General features: G+C 44.7%; 1 protein-coding gene across 2 annotated transcripts; it reads right to left on the reverse strand.

Moving 5' to 3' along the window:
* Nucleotides 1-867: 867 nt before the first annotated feature.
* LMO4 (LIM domain only 4) lies at nucleotides 868-18,131 on the reverse strand. 2 transcript variants are annotated; one of them, XM_022580912.2, is made up of 5 exons: nucleotides 17,709-18,131; nucleotides 14,736-14,974; nucleotides 7,264-7,360; nucleotides 6,711-6,866; nucleotides 868-1,656 (listed from the first exon to the last, which is right to left on the reverse strand). In XM_022580912.2, the coding sequence occupies exons 2-5, from the start codon at nucleotides 14,969-14,971 to the stop codon at nucleotides 1,648-1,650; spliced, it is 498 nt and encodes a 165-aa protein (XP_022436620.1). In that variant the 5' UTR covers nucleotides 14,972-14,974; nucleotides 17,709-18,131; the 3' UTR covers nucleotides 868-1,647. The 2 variants fall into 2 exon arrangements, with proteins under 2 accessions (XP_022436620.1, XP_022436621.1); XM_022580913.2 differs by lacking the exon at nucleotides 17,709-18,131 and adding an exon at nucleotides 15,174-15,299.
* Nucleotides 18,132-18,471: the final 340 nt, after the last annotated feature.

The raw sequence follows: 18,471 nt of genomic DNA on the forward strand, positions 1-18,471 counted from the left end.
ACACCTGGTTTTATTAACCTGTAAGAGAAGTTGCAGTTGAGTTTGCTCACATACTGCAAGCCTGGCAGGGCAGCCTTTCACGTGTTTCCTCCTTCCAGCAACGGCACTGGGCCCACTGAGTCCTTGGCCTACACGTGTTTTCTGCAGGCAACTTGGGCGCTGGTGGGGAGACACTGCTGCCTAGAACGGGTGACTAAGTACCTCAAGACTACTACTAAATGAAATCCAAATCCTCCGCCAAACACATGGAAAGGCAGAGTCAGTACAGGAGCGTAAGAGCAAAACAAAATAAACAAATCATACAGCAGACCACACGAGTCTAGAAGCTCAGCAGGAAATGGCTGCTTCACCCATCAAAGAAGATTGTAAAAGAGCTCGGGGTCCTAACAACTAATGGAACTTCAAAATCTGTACAGGTATGGTTTAGAACTGCTATTTCCTTCAAAAGCTATAAACTTGGTAAGAGAACAAGATGGTTATGCCACCTTCTTTAACATGCTTTCCATCAATACCCAAGGCTTTCCTACTGAGAAAAAAGAATAAACGAAATAGCTGAAGAATCAAACGTATATATATAAACACAAAAGATTCACTGTGATACAGCAGAAGTGTAATGACATGCTGTTAACAGAATATTATGAATTTACAGAACGGACTCCGTTAGACATGGCTTCGTACTCCTGCCAAAAATGGCATAGTTAGGTAATCTGAAGAATACCTTATTGGCTCAGAGCTAAATAAATATACCCACTGCTTCCCTCGACCCCCAAAGATTTAAAGTGAACTTGGTACGGAACAAAAAAATAAAATAAAATTTTCCAAAACACAGAAAAGAAAAAGCAGTTTTTAAACCCAAACTCCATCGAATATTTTTCTTTTAAGTTTTTATTATTTAAATACACCATACTAGAGCAAATGTCTCTGAAAATATCACAAATAAAAGATTTTTTTCTTCATTCAGCAAATTAGAAGTGGGGGGGAATTTCTACACAGTAGCTTCTATGAGCCTGACTTTTTTTCCAATTTTTTTTCTTTTTCTCATTCTTTTTTTTTTCTTTTCCATGGGAGTAGCAACATTAGGACGAAAACACTTACATGCATACATACATTGTATTTTACAGAGATACAATAAAAGTGTTTGTGATAGAATATCACAAAAGCCACATCTCTTTCCTTTATCTCATGTTCAGTTTTGATTGAAACACATTTCCTTACAACACTTAAATATACAAAGAGCAAATAGAATGTTGTTAAGGTAAAAACACAGGGTACAAACTCTGGCCAGTGCCCTGCTAATTGTTAATGAGGGTAGAAAGCAGATTTGAATGCTTCTTTTAATTAGCTTCATTAGTCATTTCCCTCCTCCCAAGCTCCCTCCCCCCAAAAGATGTCCTCCGGTGGATCTTTTTTCATTTTCTCTACAGTCTCCCATTAGCCCAGGTTCATGGAGTCCTTAATGTTCATATTCAGTCATTTTAATACACCAATAAATGCAAGAAGGGCAATCAAGACTAAAGAAGGTGCAATGGCATGGAGCTGGCACTGGTGCTAGCTACAAAGGTGACTTGTCTACTGAAGACACATGGGATCCACCTGTGATGAACAAGATCTGAGATGAAGGCACGCATTCTGCATTACTCTGACCTTTTAGCAGACCTGCAAGAAATAAAAACCGGCATCTTAGCTAAAATGCTAAACTTGGAGAGATATTAAAACTCAAACGTGGCTGCTTTTGTCTTCCCTACATTCACTAATCTTCTTCTATTAATAGATTACTTTCCAACTGTGACTTGTTAGAGGCTTTCTACGCTACTTACTCTGGCAGTGGAGAACTGAAGCATAACATCTTCTGCACTGTTACTAGTGGACAAAATGAGACGATAAATGGACTTTCAGAAAGTTTCTGGTGTAAACTTCTACAATGAATTGCTGAACTCTGTTAAAAGCAAGTTTCTTTCTGCAAGGACTGAATTATAACATCTTGCCTCGAACTAGGATCTTAAAGGCACATCAGAGCCAAGTTCCTCCTCCCCAGGAAGTTTTGCGTTAATATTCTCAACTGTGTAAACTTTGGCAAGTTACTTAACTGTCTGTGTCTTGGTTTCCTCATCCTAAAAGTGGGGAGGGATTCCCTGGTGGCATAGTGGTTGAGAATCTGCCTGCCAATGCAGGGGACACGGGTTCGAGCCCTGGTCTGGGAAGATCCCAAATGCCGCGGAGCAACTAGGCCCGTGAGCCACAACTACTGAGCCTGCGCGTCTGGAGCCTGTGCTCTGCAACACGAGAGGCCGCGACAGTGAGAGGCCCGCGCACCGCGATGAAGAGTGGCCCCCGCTCGCCGCAATTAGAGAAAGCCCTCGCACAGAAACGAAGACCCAACACAGCCATAAATAAATAAAGAAAGAAAGAAGCTTTCATTTAAAAAAATAATAATAATTTAAAAAGTGGGGATAATAAGGGTGTTATAAGGATTACATAATATATAGGGAGCGCATTCAACAGCGCCTGGCACTTAATAAAAAAGCTAAACGAATACTGGCAGTTAACATGATTATTCTAATATCCCCATATGATGTCTATGCACCCATGTCCTTCTCTGCTTATAGGTTATGTGTGTATATGCATGTGTGTATACACACACACACACACAAAAAATATTGATACTTCTTTTCCCTTAGTATTTCCTACCATACCACTTAATATTACATGAATATTGTAAATATATGAATCAAACATACGTAATGTGTTAATGACTTGTGCTCAATTAAAGAATGTAGTTCAATGGAAGTCTAACTTTAATATCTAAGTTAGAATTGATAATCCAGTTGTCCAATACAAGCTGTTTGCAATTACCAAAATGAAATAATAGATATTAGTTTTTTATGGTTTTTTAATGACATTGTGAGCTTCCCAGGAAGTTCTCATTTCACCCTTTCCCTAACTTACTAAAAGCCTGAAGTCTATTAGGAGCTGCAACCCCCTACTTCCAAGCTAATTAAAGTGGTAGAGGCTTAATCCCCAGAGTGGAGGCTCAGTGTGAGAAAGGTAATTTGTCTGTCCAGAACAAAGATGAGGCAGCAGCCAGCGAGCATATTTAATAAATGAGCAACAAATGTCCTCTACGATGGACACACACACAACGTCAATTATGTAACTACGGGGCGGGGTGGGGGGGGGGAACTGCGAAGGGGTATGTAAACTAGAACCCTCGCTAAATTTTCTTCTGACCAAAGAGATGTGATCTCTTATTTTACTGAAAAGCACAGATTATTCTAGATGAAACCATCACTCCTGAGTGGAAGAAAGAATTCCAGAGCAGGCAAAAAATTTACCAACCGCCCCCCCCCAAAAAACCCCCACAATTCTTGATTCTATTTACATAACTCTCTCTCTACAAGGCAGTATTCTCCTGAGGGGAGCCAAGTCTCCTTCAGACAATATAGGCTATAACATTTTGTAGATCCTAGAACAAGAGTGGTCTGAGATTTCAGTCAGAGAGACTGTATGATTTAAGAGCTTAAGATTATTTTTTCTCAGAACATACAAAAGCCAATGGTGCAGAACCACTAAACTATACATCCCAGACGCTGGGAACAAATTTCAGGAGGATAAAAGTTGAAAGGGGCCAGATGATGGGGGCCTATACTTTCCATACAATTAGCTGCCTTTAAAGAAGGGATGTACAAATAATCAACTCATTACTTTTCAGCCAGAGGATGTTTGGGTATATTTATTATGCATCATGCGCTAAAAACGTAATTGGTTCTGTGAACAGAAGGAAAATGGCCAAAATTAATGATCAATTTTCCCCACCAAAAATATAGAGAATGAGAGAGAAGAAAATAATAAAATGGAGCTATTTGTCATTTCTCCCCATCTCATCTCCTCCAGAAAAGAAACGCCACAGGGTTTGGGGGAAATCATTTTAAAGCATTCTTCAGGTCCAAAGAGCAGTTTATGATTCCACCAGGAAGTATGTTTTCATTACTTCTTCCCCCTCGCCCTCTCATTAATATCTCTCTGGACCACATTCAGCTTACCCCAAACGTTTATTTACAAAAACTACCTTGTGAATTGACTGTGCTCATGGTGAGCTGAGCACCAAGGGCAAAAATGTAAGACATTTAGGCCAACGGGGATATGTTCTTAATTAACGTCACCCCCAAAACACAGCTTCTCACCAATGTCTGACAAGAACACATCCTGAAGTTATATTTCCTTATTCCTTTTAAGAACTATTCATTTTTGAAGGCCACCTGTCTCCTTTTAAAAGGCTTCCAACATTAAAATACACGCTGGTAGGCTCTTTTTCATTGCCTCATATATTCTGTGTTCCAAAATGAACGCCCTACCTCTCCCACCCTGCAAAAGGGATGGACTTATATGAAAGGCACAATACTTGCAATCTCGTAAACACGTAAACCAGACTTTGCTCAAATTTTCCTAACACCTCCCAATTTACATCATCTTTTTTTTTTTTCCCCGGTATGCGGCCCTCTCACTGTTGTGGCCTCTCCCGTTGCGGAGCACAGGCTCCGGACGCGCAGGCTCAGCGGCCATGGCTCACGGGCCCAGCCGCTCCGCAGCATGTGGGATCTTCCCGGACCGGGGCACGAACCCGTGTCCCCTGCATCGGCAGGCGGACTCTCAACCACTGCGCCACCAGGGAAGCCCTTTACATCATCTTATACTCAGTAAGACGGTACTGTGAGACGCTGCTCGTACTTATTACGTGTCTGTGTACTTAGTCCCTGGCTAACACTGCTATGGCCTGCATTCAGTCTGGCTACACAGTCTGGCTACATTTTCCATCTTATCTCTACAACCTTCAATTCTCACCATGCACGTTGGTGAGCTGTATCATTTTTTATGCCTTGCTAAGTCAGGGAAAGAAATGGTATAAAAGCAGCAACAAACAAGATATAATTTGTAGAGAAACTAAGCTTTTACCTTGGGGGGGGTGGATTTTATTCTTGTACTTTTTTTTGGCTACCAAGTATAACTACAAATGGCTTTGCTTCTACATTGAAATGGGTATCTCAAAATATTTGTTACCCATTCATTGTCCTCAACTCAGCCCTACAGATTCACTTAATTACAACTGAAACCACGAAGGTCTGTAAGTATTTATATGTATTGGCACTCCTTAAAGAAGCTTGAACTGGCTCATCAATGGTGACTGATTAATTTGCAATAAAAAATTAGAGTTCCGTTCTTAAAATAGTATTCTATGTAGTTCCCACATTAGTAAATAAGGAAAACTGTACACATTTTGATGCAATTAACCTTTACCTAATAAAGCAATGGAGAATACATTTAAAATCATTCCATAAACTTGAGTAAGGGAAAATGATAAAAATAAGCATTAAAATATGGCAGTATAATTTAAAATTTTTCAAATATTAGTCATTTTCCCTGTACACAGCATTAAGAAAATGCATTACGGAAGACAAAGAAGCCTAATATTTTCTCCTGAGATTTTTGAAGCTCGCTAAATTCCTATTTGCAGATAAATGTTGTTTTTTGTGATCCCTACAACAGACATTAATGAAGTTCCTATTGTAAATCCATAAAGAATTACCAAGTGAAGTGTGCACTTTTTGTTTCAATGCAATAACTCAGTGCTGTGTGATTGCCTGGGTTAATGATGAAAAAGTCAAACATACTATCAGAGCTGATGGAAAAATCTATCACCAATCTGAAATTAAAATTCATCTGTGGTCAATAAGATTTAATATCCATGCAAGTGGTGCTGTAAAGAGTAAATGAATCAATGTCATCAATACATAATCAGTATGAAATATGATGTGAATAAAATTATGCGCACGAGTCATACATTTCACTCTTTTCTGGGCCAGTGTGGAATGAACAGTCTCTTAACTGAAGGTTGACAGTAATTGTTACAAATTAGGCACAGCAGTTATCAAAATGCACTCACTTGCATAGCTATAGGACTTACTAAGGAGATTAAAATAGATCTGAAACTATCCAGTACTGCAGGTGCTGGACAACTGTTGATCACCAATTTTCCCTCTGGAGTGCCCTCTAATACATGAATCGTACATTTGTATAATTTCCTCGTTTCTAACTCTGGTCCAAAAACTTTCCAGTTGTGGATCAAGAATCAAGACATTTAATCTTTAATGATCAGCAAGAGCTAGAACTTTTAAAAAAAGTTGTAACTTACTCAAATATTATGGGACTACCAATCAACAAAAATGCTCTCCTTTGGAATTCCAGAATGTTTTGTAAAACTGCTCTTCTAAGATTCAAAGCACCGTAGATTGGGTTAGGAAGGCGGGTGTCCAGATTGCTATTACTAATGCAGAAATCATTCTTTCATGACAAAGACATTTATTCCCCCTTCCTACCAAAAATGTTCTAATTTTCCCCCCCCAATAACCTAGTCACATCGTATTTCTGAATTTCAAAATTGTCAAGTGGGATGAACAACTGGTCGTAGGCAAGTTTTACATTCTGCCTGACTCTGCATGTGATAATGTGTTCAACATTGGTAAAGCTACAGCTATAACTAAGTCAGGATTTTTTTCACCACAAAAGATTCACGATTTAACCCATCAGTTCCTCTATTTCTGAACCGTGTATGTATGAGTAGTCTACATTTCTTTAAAAGGGCACGCAAAAACACAACCACCTAGGAAAACTCCCTCACTAGATGAAGAGGTTGAACCTTCCAACTAGGTATTCACCTTCTGGTCTGGCAGTAGTGGATTGCTCTGAAGTGAATTCAAATGGCCATTGATGAGAGCTGTAGGTCTATCATGTTCACAAAATAAACTGCCATTGATGTAGTGAAACCGATCTCCTGGGACCAGGCGATTCCGGCAGGTAGAGCATGTAAAACACTGAAAGGAAAAAGCAAATCCACTGAAAACAAGTACAAATTAAGTCTTTGTTGGTCACAAGTTTATAAACTGTTTTTAAGCAGGTATCTGTCAAGTACAGAGAGCCACTTATGGCTTAGTGTTTTCTTTCCTTCAACATGATTCTGGAAAAGAGTAAGCCAAAATGCAAGAAACTGGATCAAGCTAAAGGGGAAAAGCGACAAACAGGTGTGTGCTTCTGTGGCATGGGGGAAGTGGAGTGGGTGGATATGTAATCATCACTGCCACATAACAATTTCAGTGGATTCCTTCCATGTTTGCGGCTTGAGAAAACAGGGTTTCTACTAAGGAGACATGCTTTGTCTCCATGTAGGAAAGTTATAGTTCTTTTAAAAAACAGAGGAGGAGCAGATGCTACCTTCAGATGATACACATTGCCTTGGGCCCTCATGACGAGTTCGCTCGCAGGAATAGACTGTCCACAAGCGCTGCAAGCACCGCTATTCCCAAATAACCTGAAACAAAGATGACGGGGACACCAATGAATAATCCCAAACCAAGGAAAGAGAAAGAAATCCCCAGCCTCTGGCCCTCCCTTTGGAACGCATTTGACAGAGACTGAATTCTTAGGCTCCGGCCTCAAATTTTATGAGTGATTTACATCATCTGGGAAAAATCCTTTTGCGGGGGGGGGGGGGGTCACAGCTAACTTCTGCCTACCGCAGAGGAAGAGGGTACCCTGGGTTTCAACAAAATATTGACTTACACCTCTAGCAAATACGAAACAATTCTGTTCTACACACATTTTATCAGATTACTGAGTTCATCATAAAAAAAAAGATACAATTCATGCCTGAAGTTTAAATGTATTGTGTCCTTGAAATTATATGAAGAACTCTTTTGTACTTTAATCATATCTTGAGATATGAGTCATCAAAAGGGTTAAGAGGATTTGATTGTATATCTAAGAAGACATCATGCTCAGTGTATTGAAACTCCCGTAAACCTCCATCAGTGCAGACTTTCCATTAGAAACTCTCTGCTATCCAGGTTGATATATAATGTGTATGGGTTAACCTTTTCAATCATGGTGTCAACACTTAAGATTTGCCTCTGCTCATCTCTTTCATCCTAACCTTCTCTCTCTCTTGATAATGAAATGCTTGCTCCAACTTCCCTCTATCTGCTCCTGAGTCCACAATTTAGATTACTTCATCTCTGCTAGCAACAAACTGAATGAAATTTCGATTTGAGCAGAAAGTAATTTACCGGGATCTGGACCCATTTGTCATCATATCTCTCTGGGTGTTTGCTGTATCACTGCAGTTTTCCTATGCAATCAAATGAGACCACAACATCTGCCATGGGGGGAGGAGGGGGAGAAGAAGAAGTCTGCAGAGGAGGGGAAAGCTCAAGGAAGTGCGGTGTACTGAAGAAAAAGATATACATAATTCCTTACATCCTTCCACAGGCGTGACAAAATATTTTAACGAACACTGAACTTTGGCTTTTATGAAATCTGTAGACTCAAGCTGGGAAGCTTTATTTGCTTTTGGGCTTCCCTCTTTAATATCCACAAATATTTATTAAACAGACCAAAATGATTTCACATTGAAAGGTGGTACCGGAACGAGTAAGCAGGGTCAGAGAGGCACTTTTCAACAATGAAAAACAAAGTAATAGGACTTACAAACTAACATATCGGTGTCATAATAAATATTAATACTTGCATTTCTTCCTTGTCCAAAGAAAGTCATAAAATACAGTTTGTGTCAAACCATGAGACAGGCTCCTATAGAACACCCCGTAATCTGAATGACTGTGGCATGCCTCTATATAAAAATAATTGCTTTGAGTTTTCAGAATCTGGTCTTGCAGAAGAGGCTTGTCATGTTCAAACTACTAATTTGCTGTCGCCACTTTATTGAAAATAGCCTGTAAGTTGTTATTAAATGTATCGACTGAACGACAGGGAGAGTAGTAAAACTGCCCCTTAAGATGGCTTTTAATAGGAAGCCCAAGAAACAAATTTTGCAGCAGCATCGATTTGAAGAGTTCAATCAAAACTCCATTTCAAAACTAATTAGTCTGAGATCAACGACACATTGACACGTTCTTACAGAATCAGAACAGTTACAGAGAGAAAGCTGAAATAATACACTGTCAGGACCTCTAGCTGCAGGACCGCACCGTGTGGGAGCTCAGGGGCCGCTGGCCTGCCGTTTCCTAACACTGGACCATTTCAGGAGCATTGATGAAGCCTCCCGGAGTCTCACCCACAGCATCCTGCAAGTGTGGGTTGTCACTGCTGCCACAAGAGGGTTCTCAGAAGGGTGAGGTGGCCAGACAATTAGCATTGCCAGGGGGAGTTTCCAGTCAACAGCAGGGCTATTTCAATCCCCAAAAGGGATACTAACTCAAACACTTCAGGTAAGAATAAAATTAAAAACCTGTCGATGTAGCCAAAAACATGCTGAGGATAAAAGGGGGGCGGTGTAGATTAAGGGGGTAGGGAACAGAATCCTACCTGAGCTAAGGACCAAATATCCTCTTACAGCAACCCAGAAATATTTTAATGGCTAGGAGTCTATAATTATGGCTGCCACTACCAACAGGTACACAGTGACACTCCATCTCAAAAATACCCTTTCACAGTACCAATCTGATTACCCAACCTAAGTGTTCATTTATTTAACAATTCACCCTGAGTAAAGTCAGTTGTATGTCTTCAATGTCTAAGTGTATTTTAATAATCAGGGCAGTTGTATGTAATCCAAAAGCTTTTCATACATCTCATTTTCTCCAGCACCACTTTCACAACCTTTCAGGGAACAATCAGCCACAAAATCACGAGATTCCTAAAGTGTCAGAAATTACAGTTACAAAGTTTGGAAATGACCAAGATCTACCCAGGACTGATGTGCTATTGAACAACATTATTAATGGAGTTTAATATCTTTCCGTGCCTACAGCTTTAAGGCTGCCTCAGAGTAGAAAACTTACATGTCTAAACACATTTTAATCCCTTTTACCAGAGAGGAAGGCTACCATTAGAATTCCACCCTTTTTTCTGAAAAGTTGTGTGTGTGTGTGTGTGTGTGTGTGTGTGTGTGTGTGTGTGTTTTAACAACGTTTCTGTGCGCTGGAGAGTTAATTATCTAACCAGGGGGACTGTCCAGGACAGTGTTTGATTTAAAAGGCTTGGGGCTTTAGGTGCTCAATTAAGTAGCTATCCTCTCAGACTGGACTATAATGGGCTCTTTTCTCTTTAACTCAAGCAACGGGGAGATATACCCCAGGTCAGGCTAATTAAAGCCAGGGGAGTCTTTAATTGTGATGACAGAATCGGTTTCAGTTTCCTTTCTTTGGGTCCTCAGTCCAAGAAGGTCGTTAATATTTCAGCATTTGGGCAATGCAATCAATCACAAACATCAAGAGGTTACTTACATGGGGAAAAGGGAAAAGAAGGGAAGAAATCCCACCAAACCTCTACACTTTAAAGGTGCTCTACTCCTATGAAAAGTACCATGTAGTGCTAGTACTGTTTGCCAGCTCCAACTCTCCTTGCTGACAGAGATGGAGAGCAAGTTGTATTTTTAGTTCAGTAATAATACTTGGCATCTTTCCCTAACTTCAACGACCAATAGGTGAGCCTACTTGCAACTGGTTACTTCAAGCAAAATACACACGATACGGAGCATTACCTGGCTGTTTTCTAAACCGCTTTCAGGCAAGGAGAGGTAGGTTTCTAAGAGTGTGGCTGAAAGGTATACATTTGTACCTACAAGTAAATATCAGCAACCTATCTGAGGAGAAAAATGCACATCCACAGCTACCGATCCAGAAGCAATTGGTTTTCCAGCAGGTTCCTATATTTAATCTAAATTCTGCACCAGCTATATTAAATGTAACAAAGAAAATGCAACCCAGAAATTATGCCTGGAGCCAAGTCCATTAAAAGTACTTCGGAATAACTAGAGACCAGGCACCTTAAAAGCACCAGAAGCTATTGATACTTAAGAGGGGGGCTGTGAATAATCGCAACTGATGCGTTAGAGAGGGGAGGGAGAAAAAAAAAAATCAGCCAAATTACGCTTGGTTAATTCAGAGTAACAGATCTGCCCCCAAGTGAATTGGAGGCCTTGAATTAATTCTGTTATGACAAATCAAGATAAACGTTCCCCCTAAATTGCATGCGATTTAATTAATTTTTGAGATCCTGGGTTTTTTTTTTTTTCCTAGCTAATAGTTCACATGCTCCTGTGCTGTCATTGTGCTTGAGTGGGCAGACTTCAAAGTGATATTAAATAACCAACTATTAGATTTACCTAGCACGTCCTATTGGAAAAGTGCCATTTAATTACCTAGCCTGTTCAATTAAAGGGACAGCATTCTCTGAATATAGCAGCTTGCTGTTGATTACCAGGGAAATGAACTCGCTGGCTGGCGGCGCCTCCGTTCCTAACGCTACCCGCTCCCGAAACGCACCCTCCACCACCAACCACCACCAATCCCCCCGCCCCGGGCCCCCACCCCCAGCTGCGCGGCGCTCACTGCGGCTGCGGGCGCCACGTGAACCTCCCGACCGGAGCCCGGGGAGAGAAAGCTCTACCCGCTCGTCCGGCTCCCTCCCTGCGCTCGCCCCCTCGCGGGCCCGAGGCTGCCGGCCGGCTGGGCGCCTGAACTGCGGCCTCAGGCGCCGTCAGCCCCCAGCCCGGCCCCCACCCGGCCGAGCGAGCGAGCAAGCAAGCGAGCGAGACACGGCACGCCGAGAACCACCACCCGAGCTTCCGGCGCGTAGCCTCGCCTCCCCGGACCTGGAGCCCCACCCGTCGATCTCCGAACTTCCTCCTCTTGCTGCACTTTCCGCGCCAGTCTTCTGGCCCGCGGTGGGGGTGGAGGAAGGAGGACTCGAAGAAAGAGAATCGGAGTTTCTGAAGCTACTTGGTGGCGCTGGGATTGAGCTGGGGGGTCGGGATCCGGGGGGGAAGGGGGAGGACGCGCTTCCAAGGTTCAACGACTTTTGTAATTTTGCTAGGTGGCGGGGCCAGGCCGGCGTTGGCCCCTTTAAGATCCACCCTCCCTTTCCTCTCCCCTCCCCCCTTGTCTATCCCTCCCTCTCTTAGAGGCCAATTTTGTTAATTAAATGTTTTGTTTGCAACGCAGCTCTCATTCATTGCGGACACGTCATTCGGAGCAGATCTAAGCCAGAGACCAGATCTCATTAGATAAAGCCCATCAAAACTAAGAAAATGGAGGAGCCACTAATTAAAGCTTTTAATTGTGCGGATTCGCTGCAGCAAGGCAGCCGCTTTATCTGAAATCTTGGAGGGAGGAGAGGCAGAAGCCCAGCTCTGCCCAAACGACACTTGGTCCCGCAGGGGGAAGGGGCTGGGGAAAAGCAGCACCACCCACCCCTCCCCCCCCACAACCCCTTCCTCCCCGGGCCCCTCCCAGCTCTCCCAAAGCTTTTTAGCCAGATCTTGCTGGTTTTCAAAAAGCCACAACCTCAAAGTCAGACAGTTTAAAAGCCCCTTAATAAATCGCTCTGTGGTCCCAGCTGGGGCCGAAGAGCCAAAGGGTCCCCTTCACCTGGCGGCCGACGAGCAGATTAGTCCCGCTCCTCAGCGGCCGTCCCTGCAGAATTGAAAGCTCCTCCAACAAGTGGACTGAGGGGAGACTGAGGAGGGAGTGGCTGAAAGGAAAAGGAACGCGCAGCCTCCCCACCTTCCCACCCTTTCGGCATCTTGGTGGGCAGAAGGAACACTGAAGAAAGACTTAGGAGATCCCTTAAACTTGGTGGGTTGAGAGGGGGGTGTCTGCTGCTGAGCCCTGAGCAGTGTGAGGAAAGGATCAATTGGGTACTGAGCTAGAACTCCGCTCTCCCGAACAAATCTAAGGTCCTCAGGGTAGCCTCCAGTTCAACAGCAAGCGTGGTTCCAGTTTTCAAAGTCAGGAAAAAAGAAAGAAAGGGAGAATATGGACCCAATTAATTAAGTCTTGGGGCTGGGCACACATCCTCCATTGCTCCATTAAGCCAAGAGAAAAACACCAAATGGGCATTTATATTTGTTCCCAAGAATAAGGAAAGGAATGGAAGTGATTCCCAGGAAGCCACTTGCCTAAACTTGTCCTGAGGGAATGCAAGTGGACCCATCTTCTTTTTAATTAGTGGTAATCAGAAGCGAAGGTCTTCTGAAGGCACTTGGAAAAGAGCTGAATCTGTACCATTCACTGCTTCTGAACAGCACTGTCAATTTTTCCCCTTTAAACCACCCTCCTTCTTACCAGTTTTGCTCTCTAATTACAGTACTGTCAAAGCTCATGGCATTGCTTGGAAGGAGGACCAGAAAGCATTACACCCACGCTGCTGCTGATTTTCCAACGTTTACTTCTAAAAGAACACCTCGTGAAATTAATGCTGCCATCTTAATTTAAAAATAAAAGCCCTCTCCCTTCCTGTATTTCTTTTACTTGGCTGATTGAGGAGGCCAGCAAAGAGGACATAGGTTGCATTACTGGAATAACCAAATATCATCTTATTCCATCATTTACACTAATGATATCGCTGGGGTAAACATATCCATACTCAGCGCCAAACTGCACTGGGATCTTCTGCAGTTTTAGATGCAGAGTGAGGGAATCACAATGGAGCTAAACTTTGAACAAAATACCTCATCTATTGATTCACCCTCATTGAAGAAAGGGCAAAAATTTTCTAATCTCTATAAAGAAAACGGTTTAGGGCAGAAATTTTAATAGAACGCATTTCTTAAAAGTGAGTGGTTGTCTAGTATCAGCCGTGTGCGTGTGGGTTTGTTTTTTTTTTTTTTAATTACTGGATGTTGAAACAGAACACCTCCTAGAAGCATTCATGTGCATCAGTCTATCAAACCATTTACTCAAATTAAATGTGTAATCCTTCAAATGCCTCCTTTCAAATTAATGAGTTTAAGTAGCTTGAGTTCACCTGAAAAGATCCTATAGGCACCTGACCTCCTGAATTCTTTCCATTAATTGCACTGAAACTTGTTGGAAAAAGGCTGCTTACATGGACATATGAATGTTCCTATACATTGCTTTAAAATGCAAGATTAGTATAATTCTATAGCCTCTTTTCCTAAATCTCTTTTGGGGATCAAGAGTAGTGATACAAATGACAACAACAAAAAACCCAAAATCTGAACATTCCTCAATTGAACTGCAAATTCTACATCACAAACCACACACTAACACTTGAGTATTGCGAGCCTTCAAGTAACAATATATAAAGAAAAACATTACCATTAAGTTTTTTTTTTTCTTGTTCGGGTTTCTTTGCTATAAGAAGAATGACAAGTCTTTAAACCGATGGGCAATCAGCATTTTTCACAAGGAGCACAAAGAATGAGTCAGTTTTCCACTCAAAAAAGTTTAAGGTGCTTACGTAAATATCATGATCAGCCATCACCATCGGCATATCATTTCTCACTACCCACACTTAAATTTTTAAATCAGTCTTTTGTCTCCCAAGTTCCTATGTTGGTCCCTACCTTGCTTTAAGAAAGCAGCTTAACTCCCACTTGAAATGTTTATTTTTAGTGGAGGGTCCAACTGCTGCTGACCACTTGAAATCCTGGTCCCGAGGATCCTGGTCCCAAACTCTGCACACCTAGCAGCCCAGTCCCCAGGTGCGCAGTTTTTACTTCGTGTGGCCTTTGCCGTTAATTTGCCACTAAATATTGGAAGATTAACACATGCTTCTTTAACCCCTTAAATTTCGGCCAACCAGGTTTTTGAGGTGAAGGCTATTCTCAGAGATGCCCTGCTCCTTTCTTTAAAACCCTTGGTAACCTTTGGCCTTGCCATTGCTCCGCCCGCCCATGTCGGGGAAAGGCAGCCAAGTCTTACCTAATGTAGTCATTTCTGCAAAGGATCATGCCGCTCTTGGTGTAACAGGACGTGCCGATGTCGCCCAGCTGCGCCTGGCAGCAGGAACACTTGAGGCACCGGCTGTGCCAGTAGCTGTCCATGGCATAGAGCAGAAAGCGGTCCGCAATCTTGCCTCCGCAGCCTGCGCACCGCTTCCAGGAGAGGGAGCCGGCCGTAACCGGGGGCGGCTGTGAGCTGCTGCCCGGATTCACCATGGTCTGCAGAAGGCGGGAAGGGGACAGGGAGAGAGAGACAAAACAGGGGTGATGCAAAAGTTAGTACTCGCCGCGCGAGTGAGCGAATCCGTCCCCCGCCAGCCCCCAGAGTTGCTGGAAGGAAGCAGCAGGGCAAGGGCGGGAAGGAGGATGAGGGGGAGAGGGTAGGAGGGAGGCTTGCCGGCAGCAGCCGCCTGTTTACTTTTCTCAAGCTTTGTTCTGGGGCCACGAGCTCCTCTCAACTTTCCAGCGCCCGCCGCCGCTGACAATTTCAGCTCGGGTACTGTCAAAACTCAAGAGAGCGAGGCTCCGCGGCGCGCTCCTCCCCTCGCGGCACCTCCTCCCGGCCCCCGCCTCCGCCCACTGCCCCCTCCTCCGCCGCCCGCCTCCAGCAAATGAGGGTCAAACCCACCCACCGCCTCGCCCGGCCCCTCCCGGGGCCCCGCCGAGCCCCGAGCGCTAGCCGAGGGGAGTGAGAGGCGGCCCCCGCCGGAGCCACGTTCCCTCCCGAGCTCTGCCCGGGGAAGTGCAGCTGCAGTTCACAAGTTGGAAATAGTTCGGCTTTCTGAAAGGGAAGGAGGGAAGAACCGGCGGAGGGGAGATGGAGAGAGTGGTGGTGGGAGGGGAAGCGAGGGGACTTCGGGGGGGGGGGGTGCGGTGTGTAAAGTTGCGAAACTGGTTTTTCTTATTTTAAACAGCACCTTTCACATGCCATTGTGGTGACCGCCATCTCCTATTATTGTTCCAAATCTCATTTCATTTTGAAGATCAATGAGTGTTTTCTCTGCGTTTGCAGGACACAGGCAAGAATAATAGATCATTGAACTTTAGGATGCCTGTTAACTTCCTATACAAACACTCTCCACTTTGGTCTCACTAATCTGCCCTTGATCAGCAATTTAAATGGTAGAGCTTTGTTCCTCCAAAAGGGTGGGGGGTACGTTACTGATAATATGTGAGAAGGCACTGTTAAAGGATGCACAAGTTATATCTGAGCCAGACCTACTGTCACCAAAAACTGCTTTTAAAAATTCCCCACTCTTTCTAATGAATGTCACGAGAGAAACAACTGGGGTCTAATATAGGAATCAATTTATAAAGCTTAGCCTAAACCGATTAATTTGTTGCCTCCAATCCTGAGTCCAATAAAGTCCTAGTGTTCCTCCAGTCACTTATTCTATAAAAAGATCAAGTTATTTACTGCCAATTAAGCAGCCTGTTTTGTCTTTGTCCTCTGTAAGCCGAGAGTGTGGGCTCCCCCCGAGGCTCCCGGCTATCTGCTCAAGACATTCAGCTGATACCTCAGAAGCGAGAGGACGAACTTTGCCTGTTCCCGGCCCAACTTGGCTGCTGCAAAAAAACGAGGGGAAGGGAACGAAACAAGGACTTGTGTTCCTTAAATAGGCCGATTTTAAACACATTTCCTCCGAAAGAGTCCCGGAACGTGTGTCCAGTGACCGCACAATAAACCAGAATAAGAACTGCACCAATTAAGCTGTAACAAAACCCTGAGACTTTGGAAACAGGACCACTCTAAAACCCATTAGCATTGCATTTAACCGAATGCATCATACCTTTATGTAAATTGATTTATCTGATGCATTTACTCGAGGAATAGCTTTTTGTTACAATTTCAGCCCTAACCCAAATGAATCTGCATTTCCTGCCCTAGGTCTTTAAACTGCCCACCCCCGCCCAACGTTTTAATCGCTCTGAATTCCTTTTTAAAAGAGGAGGAGGGAGGAGATTCCAAGCTCTTCCCCGCCCCCATCTTTGGTGCGAGGTAAATATATATGTATATTTTTTTTGAAAAGGAAACATTACACTGAGAAAAGCATCCAGTAACCCCATTAGCTAAAGCTCTTAAGGACAAGCAATACCTTAATGCTGATTAAATCTAAAAGAGATGAATCAAGACGACTGACCAGAAACTGACTCCCCTGATAACTAAGGACGGCCCTCATCAAGTTTCATTTAGAGTTGGAAAAAAAAAGAAAGCTTTTAAGTTAAATAGGCTTATACTCTAGTAATTACATAGCCAAGCAATTTAGGTCCTGAGGTAGTCTGTGAAATAGAAAGCAGAACTGGCAGCTAGAGGCAAAATCTGCCCCCCTTTAACAACGTCTCTGGTGTTTTTTAATGGAGACCAAGGGAGGGACAAACGTAGCGCTGACAATTTGTAGTACAAAAATGGATGCTTAATTCATGTCTTGATTTTAATTAGGTGATTCACCGGATTTCTCCTGGATTGGAACAAAAGACTTAAAAGCCAAGAGGAATTTTTTAAAAGAACCAGCAATACCGAATCCTGCTCACTTAGATCCTTTCTGTCACTGTTTCAAAAATAGTGGTGGGGTGCGGGAGGTAGGGTCGTGACTATTTTCCCCACACTACTTCTCAGCCTTCAACGCTTAAAGCACCTCCTGCCTCTCCCTTTGGAACTGAATATATCCCCACATGCCTCCAAGGTCCCCACCAGCCCCGTCTCCAAGAAGAACCCTTTTGTAAGCAGGAACCGCTACAAAGCTGGCGGCCCGGGGCTGCCCTCCGTCCTAGCTCGCAGGCCGGCCTCGGTAGTTTCGGACTCGCGCATTATCTAAGCCGACGTATTGTTTACTTGCAATTTGGGACGGTCAAGGGAAGGAAGCCAAAGAAAACAGCCCCGGCCCAAATCGCCCCCCTCCTCCTTCTCCCCCCCGCCTCCCTGCTGCCCGCGGCTCTCCAGCCGTCCCCTTACCTGCTTTTCCCCTATATTGCAATATTGCGAGAGGCGGCGGCGGCGAAATTCGTGCGAAGCCGCTCGGCTTCCAAGGAAGGGGCGCCTTGGCTGGCGGAGGGAGGGGGGGGAGATGTTCTCGCAGAAGCAGGAAAGGGGAGGAGGGGGCTAAGGGCTGCTTTTCTTTTCTTTTCGTTTTTTTAACGCGCTGCTCTGAGGCTGGGTTGGGGGGCCCCGCGTAAGTGGCAGGCGCCGGGAAGCAGAAGCGTCAGTCTCGGTCCTCGTCGTTCTTCTCCGCCTCCGGCTCCGCGCGAGCAGCTGCAGGAGCCCTCGGCCCGCGCGGCGCGGCGCAGCGGCAGCAACTGCTGCAATCGCTGCTGCAAGTTTGGCAATGTGGCTTCACTTTGTATATTCCCCCGCCCGGAGGCCCCCGCCCCGCCCGCGCTCCTCCCGCTCCCCCTCCTACTCCTCCGCCTGCCTCCCTCCCGTGCGCCCGCCCGCCCGCTCGCTCGGGGCTGCTGGCGGCGACGGCCGCTCGGCCGAGCTTCCTGCACCTCCAGCCGGGGAGCGGCCGCAGACACAACAGCCCCGGGAGCGGCGGCGGCCGGCGCGGAGGCCGGGGGGCGGGCGCGCCCGGGAGGCGGGGAGCTGCGGCCGGCGGGGTCCCGCGCGCCTGACCCTCGCCCCTGCCGGGGCTGCTGCTGCCCGGCTTGGAGGCGGCGGTGGCGGCGGCGCTGGCCTCTAACCGGCTCACTCGCTCCCTCCGCGGCTCTTACACATGTGT

This window comes from Delphinapterus leucas, chromosome 1 (assembly GCF_059928025.1).
Source record: "Delphinapterus leucas isolate spDelLeu-1000000601 "Yukka" chromosome 1, BTC_Dleu_Yukka2, whole genome shotgun sequence".
Lineage (NCBI taxonomy): Eukaryota > Metazoa > Chordata > Mammalia > Artiodactyla > Monodontidae > Delphinapterus > Delphinapterus leucas.